Consider the following 20,116-nt stretch of genomic DNA (forward strand, 5'->3'; position numbering starts at 1 on the left):
GTTGGGTTAATGTCCCTATTCTCACATTGAAACTTCAGAAATTTGAAGCTTCTGAAAGTTGAATATTTATAGTTTTTATGTAGTCAGAATCAAAAGTTAAAAGTTGCTGTTAACCACTTCATAATGTCATTCCAGAAAATAGGTTGCCTAATTTTTTTTAACACTTAGAAAGTAGTGGTTATTTCAGAATATAAAGAAGAGTATAGCACTTTGAATTCAAGCTGGTGGAGTATTGTACCTTAATAGTGGCAGATCTATTAATAGTAGCCCTTTTCTTAAGATGACAGGACAAGTTTGGTAAATGATACGCTGTGGCTAGGACTGAATTTGAATAATCGGATAGGGTGGTTTAAAAATTATGGGGGCTCGCTCAGATAAAGTAGAACAGTTTCTTGGAAAATTACTACCTGTTTTTCATAATAAAGCTTTTCTTTAACAATAAAGCTAAAAGTTTAGCATTTTAATCAAATGGCTGCAACCAGAGAACAAAAGGGAACCGAAAGTCTAATCATATAGACCTCATATAAAAAAAGTGTGTGTGTATAAATGCTCATCTTCCGTTCCACTAAAAGCCAAACTTGTGTTTCATCACAGGCACTTTAATAGGATTTTTCTAAAAATTACAGTGTAGTAATAACCTTGAGCTGAGCCATCATTTGTTTTCTAATTAATAGAGTTAGGATTAGAATATTAGGCATAAAACACCTCGAAGATAATTTAGTCTTTTTCTTTTGAAAATTTATATGATTCAACAAATCTTTATTGAACACCAGAGTATCACTTGGCAGTATTACAGGCCAGGGGGATACAATGAGGAATAAAACCCCCAAGGCAACACTTTTTTTGGTAGCACTTGTTTTGGTGTGTGTGTGACAACCTTGTTGGGCTATAACTCATGTATTTCACCATTCATTTAAAGTATATATTTAATTGATTTTTAGTATATTCAGAGTTGTGCCACAACCACCACAATTTTAGAACATTTTCATCATTTCAAAAAGAAATCAATGTTCAGCTTTTTTGCCTCAGTTCCCTCCCCTCCCTATCCCTAAGCAACAGTTAATCTACTTTCTGTGTTATGTGTATTTGCCTATTCTGGACATTTCATGTAAATGGAATCACACTATGTGGCTAAATGTGTGGCTGCTTTCACTTAGCATGTTTTCAAGTTTTGTTTGTGTTGCAGCGTGTATCAGTACTTCATTCACTTTCACAGCTGAATACTATTCCATTGTAGGGATAGCCCTTATTTTTTTATTCATCACTTGATGGACATCAGGGTTGTTACTTTTGGCCGTTAAGAAAAATGTTGCTATCCACAACTGTGTGCACGTCTTTTGTAGAGGTACATTTTCATTTCTCTTGGGTATATACCTAGGAGTGGAACTGCTAGGTCAAATGGTCACTGTTAGGTTTAAACTTTTTGAGGAGCTGACTTCCAAAATACACTCCTACCTGGTGTATGAGGGAACACATTTTATTTCCTGCTAAATCAGGTTCATTTTAGACTCTGCTGTTGGTTACTAATAAACAGCAGAAACTTAAGACAACTTTATTTGTGAGGAATTTAAGACCACTAATGAATATTTTTTGAGTCAGGGCCTCTACTGTTCAATAAACACCATCTCCTCTTTCAGCCACCTGGGAAGCTTCTAGGCCCACAGCAGGGCTCCAGGGTAACCTGCTTAAGGTAGGTTAAGGAAACAAGGGACAAGTGATTGGACGCCCAGTGGCCGGGGTCCCCGCATCCCGCGGACGGGCCACACAGCCAGGGCTCTACCGCCCGTCAGCGCCCAGCGCCGCCGGGCCTGAGTGACGCTTGGGCTCGGCCCCGGGCGGGTGCCCTGTGCGTCCGAGGGCCCGGCCGAGCTGGGGTGTCGGCGGAGCATAATGCTGGGTACTGGGCCCCAGGGCCTGCAGCCGGGGCCTTCGCCGGCCAGGCGGCAGCGCGACCTCTGGGGGCGGGGGACGGAGTCCGCGCCCCCGCCCCCGTCCCGCCCGCACCCTACTGGGGGCGGCGGCCCGCCCCGAGCCCGCCGAGGCTCTTCCGCGCCGGCAGGGGCAGCAGCGGGAGCGCCGCGGGGCGGAGCGGCGCGAGCGGCCAGGAGCGGCCAGGAGCGGCCCGGCCTGGCCCGGTGCGGCGGCGGCGGTGGCAGCAGCGACGCCAGAGCCCGTGGGCGCCGTTCGCGAGGCAGCCGGGGCCCGGCCGCAGCGCGGGGAGGCCTGGGGGCTGGAGGCCGCCGCTGCCGCCATGCCGCTGCTCTTCCTCGAGCGCTTCCCGTGGCCCAGCCTCCGCACTTACACGGGCCTCAGCGGCCTGGCCCTCCTCGGCACCATCGTCAGCGCTTACCGCGCTCTCAGCCAGCCCGAGGCAGGGCCCGGGCCAGGGCCCGCCGAGGCGGAGCCGGTAACGGCCCCGGTGCAGCCAGACCCGGCCGCGCTGGTCCGGCCCAGCGCCGGGGGACCCCGGGCCCGCGACGTGGCCCAGTACCTGCTCTCGGACAGCCTGTTCGTGTGGGTGAGCGACGCTGCCCGGCCAGCCGAGGAGGAGCGGGACGTGGGGGGAGGGGGGCGCCATGTCACCCATTATCTGTGGGGGGCGTGGCTGGGGTCGGGGTCCCCTCCCCTCGGGACCCCCGAAGGCGAGGCCGGTGGTGGGGCGGGGCCCCGCCCGCGAGCCCGCCGCCGAAGGACCGGGCGTGGGGCTGAGGGGCGGCGGGTGGGGTTGTGAGGAGGGGCGGCCCAAGGGGAGGGTCGACTTTGAGGGCTTGAGAAAGGGACGTGGGGACCAGGTTAGGGGGGCACGGCGCGCAAGGTGACGCGGGCGCCGGGGGTAGGGTTAGGGGCTGGGGTGGTGGTGGGGGGAGTAGAACTAAAAGATGGGGAGCAAAGCTGGGGTCCCTGAGGGACCACCGGGAAGAAAACTAGAAGACCTGAAAGAGCAGGTTCACCTGGGAGGCTAGGACCAGCGAGGCCGTTACCCTGGCTGTTTTACTAAATTGTGGAGGCAAGTTGAAAGGCTTTTCGGACTTGGTGAAGTACGGAAATGTTGTTAGCGGGTTTCTAACGAAGAGAGGGCAGAAACAGTTTAGATGTTGAGCATAGGAGAATTTTAGGCATCTGGGTTCTAGTTTGGAGAGAGGCCGTCTCCCACAACTTTTTTTTTTGTTTTTTTTTGCCTTTTAGTATGTGATTGTTCTCTCTGGGTAAAACAAACACAAATACAAACTGTGCTTCCTTTTTTGCTGTTTTTACCTGACGGTTCATGACGGTTTCGTTTGATGTCTGAAGGCAGCAAAATATTCGGAGTGGAGAGATGGCTCTTCATTTTAACTCAGAATTTCTCCTTCTAGTGATCCGTTTAAAGACAAGGTTTTCAGTTTGTCGCCAGTGCAAATAAGCAGCATTTACAAGGCATAGATGCTGGTTTCACGTGTTAGATAATTTCAGATGGGCAGATCAATAATATTTTAGCTAAAGAAATTCGCTTCCACCCGTGGCTTTGAGTGCCTCATAGAAATTTCACAGGGATCAGAAAGAGTTTGCTCCAGGACTGAAGTCTGTCCATTGAATTTGCTGTTGTGTTTTGGGTCTTGAGTCTTATTTCCTCCTGTAAGTTCCCTTTTCGGGTTGGGAACCGCCTGTAAATGACTGAGATTAATATTCCAAGTATACAGAATGATATACAACTCATTTGTTATAATTAATCCCTCTGTGCTTCATCAGGAAGCAGTGGGATTTATGAACTCTGTAGCTGTGGATTAAGTCTCTTGGTCCTTCTGATGAAGAGATTAGTAGAAGGCAGTGAAAAGTGAAGTTTCATTTCTCCACTGCTGTGTAAAGCTGAACCTTCAGTACTGAAGAAGGGAGAAGGGAAAGAATTCAACCTATCTTTCTTGTTTCATTTCTATTAAACCCAGACTTAAAAATCTATTTTTGCATTTCAGTTGGCAGGTAAACAATTTATGTGGAGAGTGCTTTTGCCAAATATTGAGATTATCATGTAGTCTTTGATATATGTATATTTTAAATATAAGACATAAATAAGCCTTTGAGAAGGAACCACTATAGTATTTATATTTATATAACAACTACTAGTATTGTGTAATAATTTCCCCCCCAGAGTTTCTTTTTACAAAACTCATGTTCAAATTCCAAGTTAACACCTTTTCATAAAACATTGCATAAAGCCTGTTGATTTTTCTATGAAAATTATTACTTTTAAGAAAATTTCCTTTTCTTCCCAGCTTTTTCATCAGGTCTTGCCTTGTGCAAGTTTACAGTTTCTTCCTATCTGTTGATGATTTTTTCCTTTCTCAATTGATCTCCATGCTGTTTTTCTTCCATCTTTCCTCTTTGGTTTTTCACTTTCATCGTGGCCTTCCTTGTTTCCTCAAACTCTCCATGTGTGCATTTTCCTCATCACTCATTACTAAAATCTCTGCTTTAGTAGCCAAGTAGGAGTTGCAGTCTCAAAAGGTTTCCTCTGAGGCCTGACAGATAGCATTATTAAGTGAATATATGGTGGGGCCTTTGTCAAAATGGATCCTTTTTGTGCTCTGCCCAGAGATACTCAGATTTTTTTAAATACTCAATTTTTTTAAAACCAAACAAAAGAAAAACTGATCTTTCTGTCATTTTGCAAATCCTGATAGCTATTATTTGGCATTTTGAAATCTCTAAAACTTACCTTTGCAGACCACAGTTTAGATTAATATAGATATTAATATGATACATTCATTTTTATTAATGTCCTAGGTGATTTTAGGCATGTTAATGGTTGAGAAACTGATTAGGAAGAGGATGGGGTATGGGGTGAAGGTCAGATTATGTAAACCTTGCCTGGGCTGCTAGGGAGTATGGACATTATTTCATGGTTCTTAGGGTTTAAGTGGGAGTGGAGGAGAGGAGGGGCTGTCATGATGAGATGATATTTTTTCAGGGACAACCTATAGCAGCAGTGGGGAAGATGACTTTAGGTAGAATGGGAAGAAACCAGGAGATGTGGTGACCTAAGACTAGTCCCCTTCAAGGAGATCTCCCCAACTGGCCCTCTGGCACAGACTTCGAGAACAGGTTTGAGGGGAGGCTCCCAGGGTTCTTACGCTAGCAGATACCCAGGTTTTGACATGATCACTTATTTCTTTATGTCTTTCTAGAATTTTCATTCTAAGGTTTCATTCCAGATTAGGTTTTGTTTTGTTATTCATTTCTGGGCTTATTGTATGTACATTGTTCAGATGTCATTTCCATTAAAGTACCTTTTGATCCATTCTGTCATTGTTTTGAATTGTTTAGGTGTTTGTGGTTTTTCAACTTCTTTATTCTTACTCATTAGTTTCATTACTTTCTCCTTTTTTTTTTTTTTAACAGATTTGCTTTTAAAATCGTAAGAGCAGGACATGGTACAATGAAGAAATATGAAACAGGTCTTAAGGTTCTGACTTAATTATATGCAAATAAAATAGTTTAAATAGAAATGTCAAGGGAAAAAGTCACCAAAAACGAAAATGAGTAAAAGTATACTGACCATTGAGAGCAGGGATAGGCAAACCGTGCTGGCCTATTTGGCCTATCAGCTAATAATGGTTTTTACATTTTTAAAGATTTTTTTAAAAGGAAGAGCATGTGATAGGGAGCATGTGGCCTACCGGAGCCTAAAATATTTACTATCTGATAGCCCATTAGGGAGAAAGTTTCTGACTTCTGCTTTAAAAGAGTCCGTCTTCACTTAATTATACAACTTGAGGACTGAAAGTAACATACTGGGTTTGGGCCTTTCTGAGATGAGTATTCCAAAGAAGATTAGAGAAAAATGTTAGCTCCAGAAATGTTAGGACAGCTGAAGAAAGAGACTAAACTTGTAAATAATAGGATATAAGCCTAGATAAACAACTTAAAAATATAGGAAAAATCTTCGGAGTGAGGGGGAAGGCGACTGCCATTTGATTGCTTGCTAGGTGTGTGCTGTGTGCTTTGTATACACAATCTCACTTATTTCCCTAATGGTGTGGAAAGAGGAACGCAGTCATCAATGTAATAAAGGGGAATATGCATCTTTGCATTATTAGCATTTTATACTTGTCACTGGGAGCCTGCAGGAAAGTATCATTCCAATTGTCCTTAAAAGGAGGAGACTAATAAATGGTGTGGGGAGGTATAGTTAGTGCTGGTGTTAAGTAGGAGACTAAATATTATCCACGTTGATCATATCCTTGATACAGTTCCTGGTAGTTAAGCACATTTTATCACAAGGTCATAAATAATACCCCATTGGTGGCCAGCATTTTATAGGATCAAAAATACTTCCAGGGTTACACAGTGATAAATGTGGCTAAGCTGTTTGTTATCATTCTCTTCCCCTCAGGCCAAGCTATCTTATAACTTAGTTTCTGTTTTCTAGAGTAGAACAGTAGAACAGAGAGGAGAGTTTTCTCATAGGGCCTCAGAGTAAAGGGAATTACTTTAAGCCTGATTAAGTAGGGGTTCCTTTGGTCACTACTACCTGACCTGTTTTGTTAAGGCTGCTCAGGGACAAGCAAAACTTGTTTCTATTTTGTGTCAACTAGTGAAAAAATAAATAAATAAAGGCATTTGGTGAGGTTTAAAAAATTATTTAAAGTTCTTTTTACACTGCTATAGATATGAAGAACTTTTCTTAAGCATTTTAGTATAGTAGAAATACTGTGTATTGAAACGGGTTAACTTGAGACTTAGGCTATCCAGTTTGGGTTTGTTACTTATCCATCTCCCATCATAGAATAAGAAAAATAATGTGAAACTTCAGAATTGGTCGGGTTAGTTTAATAGATTCCAAACTTTAAAAATTTTGTTAAAAAAATAATGCGTGTTCTATGGTACAAAAGTCAAAAGGTACACAAGTGATATGCAGTGAAAAGTAAACCTCCCTCCTTGCTACCCCTTCCCTCCCCCAGAAGTGGCCATTACCAGTTTCTTGTAATTAGTGCTGGTGTTAAGTAGAAGACTAAGAAATATCCAGATTGATCAGGTCTTTGACATAGTTCACATCTACACGTGATACAAACATCTAGATTTTTCCACACAGAAGTTAGCATTGTAATCACATTTCTACACTTTGCTTTTTTTTCAGTGAACAAGTTATCTTGCAGGTTCTGTATAACACTAGGAAATGTAGAACTGCTGAGTTAGTTTTCCTGGCTTCATTGTATTCCATTGAATGGCTGCTTTACGGTTTATTGAACTAGTCTCCCTGTTGGACATTTGTTTTCCATTTTTCTGCCATTATAAACAGTGCTTCGGTGAACCCCTTATACTTAGATTTAGTTATATTTAAGTTTGGATTCTGCCCACAAGGAAACATTAATTTACTGTATACAGCAAATAAAATGAGGTTAGTACTTTTACTGTGGTCTACAAGGATGAAGTTCAGACTAGGCTTGCTGGAGGTAAGCCTCATTTTGATTATTAGAGGTGAGAAGTTTTGTCCCCGTTCTGTGGCTTTAAATATGGACTGAAGTGTTGTTTCTGTAAGACTGTCGCTGGTGACCTAGTGGGATCTAATTTGGGATTTGCTTTTAAATGAGGAATGCTACAATTATTTTTCTTTCCATTATTTGCAATTTTTCAAGCCTTTGTTAATTTTAAAATTGAGAATTTATCATATCTTTATTGTAATGACAATTATTTGTGAAATTAAGACATATTTCTAAAAATAGACAAAGAATAGTTACTAATAATTGAGTTGCTTTTAAAAACACTTTGTAATCCTAAAATAATTTTTAGTTGCTTCCAATCCTCTGTAGCTTTGCTTTCATGTAAAGTTCACGAAAGGTTATCTCTGTATTTTAACATAAAATCCCTTTCTAATATCAGTTTACTTTCTCAAGCCTTTTCCTTCTTAGCCTTGCTAATTTTTAAATCTGTTTAAATTAAAATAGGAAATGGTTATCTACCGGTGATGGGATTATGAGGGACTTTCATTTTTTTTGGTCAATCAAAGGTACAAAATTATTATACTTCATTTTTTTAAATTTTATTGAGTTATAGTCAGTTTACAATGTTGTGTCAATTTCCAGTGTAGAACACAATTTTTCAGTTATACATGAACATACATATATTCATTGTCACATTCTTTTTCACCATAAGCTACCACAAGATCTTGTGTATATTACAGTATAATCTTGTTGATCTATTCTATATATCTGTCAGTATCTACAAATTTTGAACTCCCAGTTTGTCCCTTCCCACCCCCTCCCCCTTTATACCTCATTTTTGAACTTAGAAAAAGTTAAAAAAAATTTTTTAACTGAGAAATAATACTTTGTTTCTTACTTTGTAACCCAAGATGCAAGAGACTGTTCCTTAGGGCAGAGAAATGATTAAGTGGCCCTAAATTTGATTTCTCCTTTGTTGTTCTCACAGCAACCAACTTGGTCTATTAGATGCTTACCAAGAGCTGTGTCCTGTAGCTTCTGAAAGCTCTTTGAGTGCAGGGTCCAGATTGCCCTCATTTCTCTTAACCTCCCACATGCTTTGAACAAGTTAGGTGCTAAATGTGTTGAATTTATTTCTTTATTTCATATGCCTACCTGCAAAAACAGGAAGAATTTTAAAACTAAATTAGGCTGGTGGATGTTTGGCTGATTTTAAAAATCCTGTTCAGCTGGGGGATGTGGCATGAGGAGTTGGGGTGTGATTTTATCTCATTATATTTTTTCTTAATTAGCATTACTGGGGTTCCCATTAACTGGTTTAGAGCAGAATGAAGATGAGCCTTTTAAACATCTTTTCATCTCCTTAAAATTTAGTATTCTATGCTGTTTGCTGGAATGTTTTCATTAGGGCTATTCCACAGGGAGTCATAAGTTAGGGAAGTGGGATGTTTTGGATAACTAATTTGGGTTTTTTTCTGGTTATTTGAATGATTTAATTATCAGAACAGTTTCATTTTTCAGCAGAACAATTTTTGTTTCAGTTCTTTAAAAATATATCATATACTTCCCCTGCCCCATGAGACAGGCAGAATGTAACTAAACATAATTTAATCTTTTGTGATGAATTGCCATTATGTATAATGTATCAGGAATACCAAAGGGCTGGATGGTATGTAGTACTAAGGGGACCTTGAAGAGTTCTTGGGGACCTTGTTTTCTTATATTAATCTCATCTGTCACCTTCCTCTATTTACTTATTTTTATTTTTAAGTTATTAATTATTTTTAACACATTTTTATTGAAGTATAGTCAGTTTACAATGTTGTGTCAATTTCCGGTGTACAGCACAATACTTCAGTCATATAGGAACATACGTATATTCGTTTTCATAGTTTTCACCATAAGTTACTACAAGCTATTGAATATAGTTCCCTGTGCTATACAGTACAAACTTGTTTATCTAGATTTACTTATTTTTGAAATATCATTTGATTCTTTTAAAAGCAGAGGTAAGAATGACCTGGGAAGAAGAATATGGCCACCTTCCTATAAACTTAGTGAATCAGAGATTGAAGCAGGCTCTATGTTGGGTTGCTGTTCATTTTCATTTGCTCTTAATAGTCATCTTTACTATCTTTATCAGGGTTCTTTTGGCTTTTTCTGGTTGTGCGGTTTTAAAAATCATCTGAGCATTGTAATGTGATGTGCCACACTAGCCTAAGTCAGGGGCAGCCCATGTTTTCATTTTGTAAGCTTTAGATTTGTTGTGTAGGTGTAAGGAGATCCATCTCTTAGTTACTAAGAAAGAGAAAGTTTCCTGCTTACTGGTGAAGAAGGCCTTAGTTTTATATTGGTGTCTCATGGTTGCCTTTTAGTTCTCAGCCCCTCCTGTCAATTTTCTTCCTGTTTTCTTAATTCCACTCCCCTCTAATGCCCCAGAACCTTTAAGGCCAACACTAACCATAAATATCTTTCAGTTTGCAGATTGTCCCATTGCAATTAATTATATGTATGTATTCTTATTATATGGATTCTGAAATCTTCACGGTCTTGTGACTTCTTTGTGACTATCCACCCTCCTTTACATGTCTCCTATTTATTTGACAGGGCAGGGCAGGATGTTTGGGTTCTGGATTTTACTGTTCATGGTAACTTCATTTTTCTGAAAAATTTTCTTCTAAACTATCAAAACTGTAATGTAGGAAATGATGTATCTTGGAGATACCTATGGTTTTATAAGGTGCACACAGTTTTATACATGCAGTACCAAGGTTACAAACAGTTGAATTAAGACTCAGGGGAAGGTGGCCTGCTGGAGGGTACATGTTGGGACAGGGCTCTGTGAATTAGCCAATAAGCTGGTGCCTCTCCTCCCCACTCCTCATCCCTACCTCTGCCACCCATAAAAGTGTGTACCTTCAAATATTACTTGTCTTATACTGGTAGAAAACTAGAAAGGCTCAATCAGTAGAAATGATGGCTGAATTCCTAATATAAAAATTTTAAGAGCTGCTTTTATTTTTCAACAAGAGGAAATTAATTTCTTTTCTTTGATTTGTGTACAGGTTCTAGTAAATACTGCTTGCTGTGTTTTGATGTTGGTGGCTAAGCTAATCCAATGTATTGTGTTTGGCCCTCTTCGAGTGAGTGAAAGACAGGTAAGTCCAATAGCAAAGATGAATTCTTGTGACCAGATTAAAAAAAAAATTATATTTGGTATAATTTCAAACTTACAGAAAGGTTGCATGAATACTTTGAAGGACTTTTGTGTAGCCTTTATCCAGATTCAGAATTGTTAACATTTTGTCCCATTTGATCTAATATGTACCTTTTATTTATATGTATGTATTTTTTCTGATCTGTTTGAGAGTAAATTGTGGATATCATACCCCTGTACCCTCAAATACTTCAGTATGTATTTCCTAAAAGCAAGGACATTTTCTTAAGTAGCCACAGCACAATGATCAAAATCAGGAAATTTAGCATTGATAAAATACTTTATGTGATCCATAGTCCATAGTCAACATAGCCAGGTTGTCCCAATATTTTTCTTCATAGCTCTTTCCCATGACGTCTATGAGGTAATTTTTAAACAAGCTCAGGTTTGTTTTAGTTTAAATAATCATATATATCACTCTTAGAATATGGATTTTTTTCCCAAAGGAATTTACTGAGAGATTTTAGTTTTTCCCTCTGGAAATGTAAATTAAGATTCCCCATTTCTACAAGCAGTGTTCAAGTGAGAGGGTCTGATACTTGAACATTACTCTCATACATACTGCTTCCTTTTTCTAAAAATGTTAAATATCAGTTGAAAATGTATAGAAAACATAACCTTGGGAGTATTACAGAGATTTTTAAATATACCTGGAGGTAATCATAATTGGCACAGTTGCTACTCAACTCTACTTTCAGTTTTTTCAGTATAGATCACGTCTTTCATGTTCTGTGATGACCGTTTTTGACCAGTGTCATCCAGTAGCATTTAAAGCACCATTTTGAGTTAGAACCCTACAGAATCAATACGAGTTTGCTTTGTGGGTTCTCAAAGTTCAAGAAATAAAGTGTCTAGAATGTCTAGAGGCAGAGACATTTAATACCTAAAATGGGACAAATATTAAACTGTTGAGTGGAAATTTAGAACAAGGAAATTTTTTTATGCACTTAATACCTACTGTGGCACTTATCTAAGCACTGTACATATATTCACTTACTTGTTCCTCCAACTATTCTGTGAGATGCTGTTGTTATAAGACCCATCTTACGGATGGGAAACCAGAGCACGGGGATGTTAAGTGACCTGCCCAAAGCTATATGGCAAATAGATGGTGGAGTAAAGGTTCACAATCAGGGCACAGAAAGTTCTATGTTCACCTCATGCTTTCCCACCCCAGATCTGGAAACAGACATTCACCAAGGATTCCTAGTTCTTTTTATTCTTTGAACAAAGTGTAAAGTCAAAGTACAATGTGTAACATTTCTCCAAATAATTCTTTAAGTGGTCATCTTATCAATTTGTTCCAAATGTAGGTTCATTTATTTCTACATTTAGGTTCACTTATTTCTGTTTTTATTCAATTTTGCTTTTTTTTTCTATTTTAAGTTTTTGAATTTGTGAAACATTTACATGGTTAGGTATTATATATAAAAGTATACTTAGGAACCATGTTTTCATCCTTGTCCTCTGTACTTGATTCCCACCACTCCCACAGATGGCGTGAGGGTATGTTTTAATATCTGTTGGCTAGATGCCCCTCATTGTCCATTTTTTCAGGATAGTAAAGATTTTAAAAATTGGACATACTCAGTATAGGAAAGAGTACAGGAAAGCAGATATACTTAAGTGTTGCTTGTGGGAGTATACATTTATATCACTTCTTTTGAAATCAGGTGGATGTTACTTGTTGGGAACCATAACAACATTTGTAACCTTGGGTTCCATAATGCTGAAAAAACTGAAACCTGTGCAAAGATACTCATTGTGACATTTTATGCACAGTGAAAAATTAAAAACATTTCAGTGTCCATTTGTAACCACTGAAATAATATATTCAGAGATTATTCATTCATATTGATAAGGTTCTCACAATGTAAGTGAAATAAAACAGTGTACAAAAATTGTTATATATATATAAAATAACATATAACATATAATAATATATATAACAATATATAGGTTCAGTGCAATCCCTACCAAGTTACCAATGGCATTTTTCACAGAACTGGAACCAAAAATTTTTTTGTATGGAAACACAAAAGACCCCGAATAGCCAAAATAATCCTGAGAAAGAACAGAACTGGAAGAATCATGCTCCCTATACTATACTACAGAGCTACAGTAATCAAAACAGTATACTCCTGGAATAAAAACAGACACAGATCAATGGAACAAGATAGAAAACCCAGAAATAAACCCACGCACTAGCAGTCAATTAATCAATAACAAAGGAGACAAGAATATACAGCAGAGAAAAGACAATCTCTTCAATAAGTGGTGCTGGGAACACTGGACAGCTACATGTAAAAGACTGAAATTAGAACATTCTTTAACACCATATACAAAAGTAAACTCAAAATGGATTAAAGAACTAAATGTAAGACCAGATACTCTAAAACTACTAGAGGAAAACATAGGCAGAAAACTCTTCGACATGAATCACAGCAGTATTTTTTGGGATCCGTCTCCTAGAGTGATGGAAATAAAAGCAAAAATAAATAAATGGGACCTAATTAAACTTAAAAGCTTTTTTCATAGCAAAGGAAACTATAAACAAAACGAAAAGACAGCCTACAGAATGGGAGAAAATATTTGCAAAAGATGTGACCAACAAGGGATTAATTTCTAAAATATATAAATAGCTCATGAAACTTGATATCAAAAAAATAAACAACCTAATCAAAAAAAATGGTCAGGAGACCTAAATAGACGTTTCTCCAAATAGATGGCCAACAGGCACATGAAAAGATGCTCAGTATCATTAATTATTAGAGAAATGCAAATCAAAGCTACAATAAGGTATCACTTCACACTAGCCAAAATAGCCATCATTATAAAGTCTACAAATAATAAATGCTGGAGAGGGTACGGACAAAAAGGAGCCTTCCTACACCGTTGGTGGGAATGTAAATTGGTGCAGCCACTATGGAGCACAGTGTGGAGGTTCCTTAAAAAACTAAAAATAAACTTACCATATGATCCAGCAATCCCATTCCTGGGCATATATCCAGAGAAAACTATCATAAAGATACATAAACCCCAATGTTCATAGCAGCACTGTTTACAATAGCCAAGACATGGAGGCAACCTACATGTTCATCGACAGATGAATGGATAAAGATGTGGTAAATGATGGAATATTGCTCAGCATGAAGTTAAACAGAAAGACAAATATATCACTTATATGTGGAATCTAAAAATATGGTACAAATGAACTTATTTACAAACCAGAAATAGACTCACAGACATAGAAAACAAACTTACAGTAGCCAGTGGGGGGAAAGGGGGGAGGGATAAATTAGGGGTTTGGCATTAACATGTATACACTACTACATATAAAATAGATAAACAGCAAGGACCTACTGTATAGTATATGGAACTATATTCAATATTTGATAACAACCTATAGTGGAAAATTATCTGAAAAAGAATATATATATAAATGTATAACTGAATCACTTTGCTGTACACTTGAAACTAACACACCATTGTAAGTCAACTATACTTCAATAAAATAATAAAAAATTAATGTTTTACACTTAGGAAGAAAAATGCATAAAAATGTCAAGGCATCATTTTTATTTTCTTTGTACTTTTTCATATATTATTGGTTTTGGCTGTCAAATGAGCATAGTCATATTTTAATCTGAAGGATGTTAAAAAAAGAATATCTAATCTTTTGCTTGTTTTAGGAATCCAGAGAACACAAGTATTAGAAATGATACTTGTAGCTGTCACCATTTTTGTGTGTGTTGGAAATATATGTATTATTAATTAATACATAAGGTACTAAACTAATATAATTCCCCCTTTTAGTGGCTAAAATTTCATAACTGACTGAAGAATTCAATCTAGAGTGACCAGAGGGGGAGGAGATAGCTCAGTGGTAGAGTGCCTGCTTAGCATGCACAAGGTCCTGGGTTCGATCCCTAGTACCTCCACTTAAAAAATAAGTAAATAAATAAACCTAGTTACCACTTACCCTAAAAAAACAAAAAACAAAAAACAAGTTGCAGAGTCTATAGGTTACTTTCTGGGGTCTTTTATTTTTCAGAGGGCTCATTTTTTTCTTTGTCTTCTATTTTCTTGTGGACAAGTGTTAGGAAGTAGAGAATATTTTCTCCATAGAAGCCAGCTTTTGTTATGAGTTAGTTATAATGGTACTCTTTTAAATCAGTTAGGTGTAATGGTACTCACCTTTATAAATATTTTTCTTTTTAGCACCTCAAAGACAAGTTTTGGAATTTTATTTTCTACAAGTTCATTTTCATTTTTGGTGTGCTGAATGTCCAGACAGTGGAAGAAGTGGTCATGTGGTGCCTCTGGTTTGCTGGACTGGTATTTCTGCATCTGATGGTTCAGCTCTGCAAGGACCGGTTTGAATATGTGAGTTTTTAGCCAACCTCGTTTCCTACTTGGTCACATATTTGCCAGGTCTGAACTGTGTAATATGAATGAGCCATAACACGCATGGGCAGGATAGCCCTCCAGGGGAAATCTCTTGGATTGGGTCCCTACTGCTTATTTCTTGAGAAACTTTCTCCAGCAGCAGGATCAAAGGAAGGCAGGGTCAGTGTCTCTTAGGGAGGCTTCCTCCCTGCTCCAATAGTATTGCATTGCAGACCCTGTGGGGTCACTGAACCAATACAAACTAATTTGATCACAGTGCAAGGAAACCTTATTATATAAATTGAAAAAAAGCTGGTCTTTTCCAGATATTTTCTGTTGTAATCTCCTTCCATTTTCCCCATTCTTAATCTAATATTTGGAGCCCTTCTTTCTGACTAGTTTACATTGTTTCTATCCCTGGACAAGGACTGAAGTAGCGTGTCTTGTCTTCCTTGGTCTCTGGAGAGCTGAATCTTTTTCTATCTGGGTACAAGATCTGCCCCTTGGCTTGGGATCAGAGCTGTGCAGGTGAATCTTCACTCGTTAGTGCCCCCAAACTAATCTAATGGATCCCAGGTAAACAGGCACCTACATACAGTCCTACCCTGAGTTAAACCCACTCCGCAGCTCTGTTTTCCCCCTTCTTTACCCAATCCTTATGGACCTCACACCAGGTGGTCCTTGCTCCTCTGTGCAAAGCTAATCTTAGGCTCAAAGCCTTGAGCTGTTTCACAGCTCATCCCCCATTGCAGTCAGGAACAGGAGCTTCTAACCTTTGTAACTGATTTGGTATCTACACTTTCATGCTTGGGAGTTGAAACTCCAGGCCTCGTTTCCCAAGGTGTTGCCTCTCTTTGTATACTATTAACATAGCATTATGATAGTAGTAAATCTGCACCTGGATTATATTTCATTTGTACTGGCCGTGAACAGGCTAGGAATGTCCTCTCAAGTGACTTTTGGGTAGTAGGGCTAGAGCAAGATTGAGAACACAAGAGAATGTGGTGCTGTCCCGTGTCCTGTTGAATGCTAGAAGACAAAGTTACATACCTTTGGCAAATTGTTTCTAGAGGCTTATAATCTCACTGGTAGGAGGATCCTTGAAAATTTGAGATGAAAATATAACGTATATTGTTATATTCCATAAATTAAATGGTAACGATCTCAAAATATCAGCTCATATTTCTGTTAGTTGGAGAATTTTAACCATCTGATAATGGGACACTTTTCTGTGCTTTGCATTTGGCCACGCAGCTAAGCACAGACCTAAGACACCAAGGTTAACCTTGAGTTTCTCAGTGAAGTTTAACACTACTGCACAGAAGAATGAGTTTCCTTCTTCTGTTTTGCACATTTCAGCTCTCTTTTTCCCCCACCACACCGATGAGTAGCCACGGTCGAGTTCTGTCTCTATTGATTGCCATGCTGCTTTCCTGCTGTGGGTTAGCGGTTGTCTGTTGTGTCACAGGCTACACCCATGGGATGCACACGTTGGCTTTCATGGCTGCAGAGGTAAGATGCAGACACAAGTTCTTGCTCTGATTGTATTCCTGTATATTTTCAAGGAAGCTAGAGGATTATTGACAGATTATTTTCACCATGAAGTGACTGATGGGTATCTGGTCTTTCATTTAATAAGCAGTCTTCTGTTTTGTATTGGGCATTGGTACTGAATGCTTTTGTGTGTGTAGTTTCATGTAATCCTTGCTACAACCTAATAAAAAATACAGTTGATCCTCGAACAATGCAGGTTTAAACCGTGTGGGTCCACTTATACGTGGATGTTTTTCAATAGTAAATACCGCAGTACTACACAGTCCCTGGTTGGTTGAATCCACGGGTGCGGAGGAACTGGATGTGGAGGGCTGACTATAGTTTATACTCAGATTACCCCCTGCATTGCCCCAGGGTCAACTAATTATTTTTGTCAACATTTATATAGTGCTTACTATATGCTGGGGATTGTTCTAAATACCTTACATGTATTGGTTAATTTTATTATTCATCTTTATGATTGGGGACACAGGCATAGAGGATGAAGTGAACTGCTTAAAGGTCTGAGGTGGCAGAAGTAGCACAATCCTAATCCTGTGGCTTCCAAGTAGGAAGATACTGTAACCAGTGATTTGTGTTGGTCTATAAGGACATACTCTATAATTGGTATTTTTTATATAGGGCATAAATTAAGAGTTTACAGAGTAATATAATAAATATGTAAACTATGTTCATTATTTTGAAAGAATAATTTGAGAGATTCATGTATATTTTGAATTTTACTTTTAACAACCTTTTTGAAAGTACTAATTTCTTTTCAGTAGAAATCAAAATTGTTATATATCCTTTATATTCAGTGGCTATATTTGCTTTTTTCCTGAGTCAAAATACTTTTATTTTGCCCATAATTGCTGTTATTAATGAAAAAAATAAAAATAATAGATATCTAATATCAATATCAATAGATGGTTAATATCAAAACACTAATGGAATTACTAATTGGGAATTTGTTAGAATAGGGTTAAAATTTATTTTGCACTTAATAGTATTCATTTCAGAGTATAATATAGTAGTGTAAGTAAAATTAGAAAAGAACATTTAAGTCCTTAGTAAAATTATTTACAATCCTAGTTGAATAGTTTCTATATATGAAAGATACACAATGTATTTCTTCTTGAGAAAAAAATCTGCTTAAAATTTGTTTACTCTGGCTTATATTAGTTTGCTTTAGATGTATTTTATTATAAGTCACCATTTCATACTGTGTTTTCCTTTTTTGGTTCTCTACCTTTTAATTACTATTAGGCCAAACTTTGAAAAACATATATTTAAAAATAAAGACATTTAAATTAGGCCTGTTGGGTTAGTACGTATTTTTATTTTAGCTCAGTAATGTTTTAAAAGGTAATTTATCGTGTTACAGATTCAATATTTTGAACTGTCATATTTTTACATTTATAGTGTTTCTCTTCTATTTAAATATTTTCCATTGTAAATGGGAGTTTCCTGATCTCAAACATAAAGAATATAACAGTTCTATTCTGCAAAATTAAGAGGAAATTTTTCTTAACGTCAATTTCTATAATACAAAAATACCACGAGGGACTTATTTTTTATTTCTTTCATCATATTTTCTTCTGTGTGGAAAGTGTTATGTAGAGAACAGGTACTCATTTCTAGGATACTAGTACCTAAGCTATACTTGGGTATGGGGTCACCAAATATTCAGGCACCCTCTTAGGATAGTCAGTTATGGCGATTTAATGCTGTATGAAATAGAAGTAATGTCAGACTACTAGAGTGACTCTCAAGATTGTAGAAGGCATCCCTGGGAGATGGACAGGTATAATTCGTTGTCACCTATTAACAGGAAAAGGCTCAATAAAAGTTGGGTTTTTAGGTCATGAAAATATTCCATGGAAATAAAATGGGTGGTAAACTTAACAATCTGCTTTTTTTTCCCTTTCAAGTTTTAATGAGATAGGATTGATGTATAGCACACTGTATATGTTTAAGGTGTACAGCATAATGACTTGACTTACATTTATTGTGAAATGATAACCACAGTAAGGATCATCTTGTATTGATACAAAAAGAAAAAGAAAAAAATGTTTTTTTCCCTGTAGTGAAAACCTTTAGGACCTACTCTCTTCACAACTTTCAGATATACCGTACGCACTGTTAACTGTAGTCATCATGTTGTATCTTACATTCCTATTACTTAGTTATTTTATAACTGAAAGTTTGTACCTTTTGACTAACTTCCTTCAGTACTTCCCCCCAGCATTGAACAACCTGCTTTTTAATTGAACTGAGAAATGTTTGTCTTTTATAATCTTGTAAAGTAAGTTTGGTCTGAGCAATCCTAAATTTTGTTAAAAAGATAAAATCTGTCTCTTTTTTCAGTCTCTTCTTGTAACAGTGAGGACTGCTCATGTGATTTTACGGTGAGTAGAAATTTGGGAGGGAGGTGACTGAAGTGTACTCATACAGGTGATTTCAAGATAAACCATTTATAAAATACGTAAAAATGTGACTGTACTATATCATGTTTGAGCCAAATCCAAATTCAATTGTAACAGTAAATCATTAACATGATTCATCTCTATTCGCTGCAGATATGTAATTCACCTGTGGGACCTCAACCATGAAGGGACATGGGAAGGAAAGGGAACATACGTCTATTATACGGATTTTGTCATGGAGCTCACTCTCTTGTCCCTGGACCTCATGCACCATATTCACATGTTGGTAAGTTTCCCCGAAGGGGCTTTAACAGAGAGGTAACTTTTTCAGAATCAGGAACCCTATTTAGTATATTAATAAATAGAACATTTGTGGATGACTCATTAAAAACTATAATAATGATGCAGCTGTGCCCTCACCCTTTTTGCTGCTGGGTGTAAAGCAGTGTGGAACCACTTTGGCTGGTACCCATCATCCTCCTAGACTTAGTTAACTCTACCAACCAAGTCAATAGATAATTCTTTTAGCATGAAATTAAGGGAATTCCTCTCATAGTTTCTATGGCTTCTAATATTTAGCAGTTACTTTGTAGGTAGTAATAATGGGAGTTCCCTCAGTGTTAGCTACTTCATGGATTCATAAATTTCCCATCTTTGTAATGAAAAACCAAGTCTTTATACTTAATTCCTCCTACTTCATTGTTTACATTTTACTCTGGTGTGGAAGAAATCACTATGCTGAAAACCTGCTACACTGGTTAGCACTTCAGTGATCTAAGAATGGTGAGAATCAACCTATTTGGTATATTTGGTGGACACTTTATTTAAATTATAAGCCTATCAAAGTAGCATTTAAAAATTATTGAGTTAAACACAGCACGTTTCTAAGTCTACTTTTTAACAGTAACTTTGAAAATATAGTTTTAAAGGCTCCCTAAACAAATGTCCACAGATAACTGTTGACATTTGTTGTGTTTACTGCTGCTTTACAAATTCAAATTATACATTCATAATTGAGATCATATATTGGGCATATAGTTCATAGTGTTTTTGTAGGTCGTGTATTATGTACATCTTTTGCTAGCAACAGTTCTTCTATATCATTTTAATGCCTTTAAGATAAAAATTCCACCACA

General features: G+C 37.8%; 1 protein-coding gene across 1 annotated transcript in view; it reads left to right on the forward strand.

Annotated features, from left to right (window-relative positions):
• The first annotated feature begins 2,136 nt into the window (after positions 1-2,136).
• Positions 2,137-20,116, forward strand: part of AMFR (autocrine motility factor receptor) — a 37,661-nt gene continuing 19,681 nt past the window's right edge. The window contains exons 1-6 of the mRNA XM_031458414.2: positions 2,137-2,518; positions 10,481-10,573; positions 14,854-15,018; positions 16,381-16,533; positions 18,922-18,962; positions 19,134-19,266. Of these exons, the coding sequence (XP_031314274.2) occupies positions 2,252-2,518; positions 10,481-10,573; positions 14,854-15,018; positions 16,381-16,533; positions 18,922-18,962; positions 19,134-19,266 (852 nt within the window). The 5' untranslated portion in view covers positions 2,137-2,251. The remainder of the gene's footprint in view (positions 2,519-10,480; positions 10,574-14,853; positions 15,019-16,380; positions 16,534-18,921; positions 18,963-19,133; positions 19,267-20,116) is intronic.

The sequence above is a fragment of the Camelus dromedarius genome, chromosome 9 (assembly GCF_036321535.1).
Source record: "Camelus dromedarius isolate mCamDro1 chromosome 9, mCamDro1.pat, whole genome shotgun sequence".
Lineage (NCBI taxonomy): Eukaryota > Metazoa > Chordata > Mammalia > Artiodactyla > Camelidae > Camelus > Camelus dromedarius.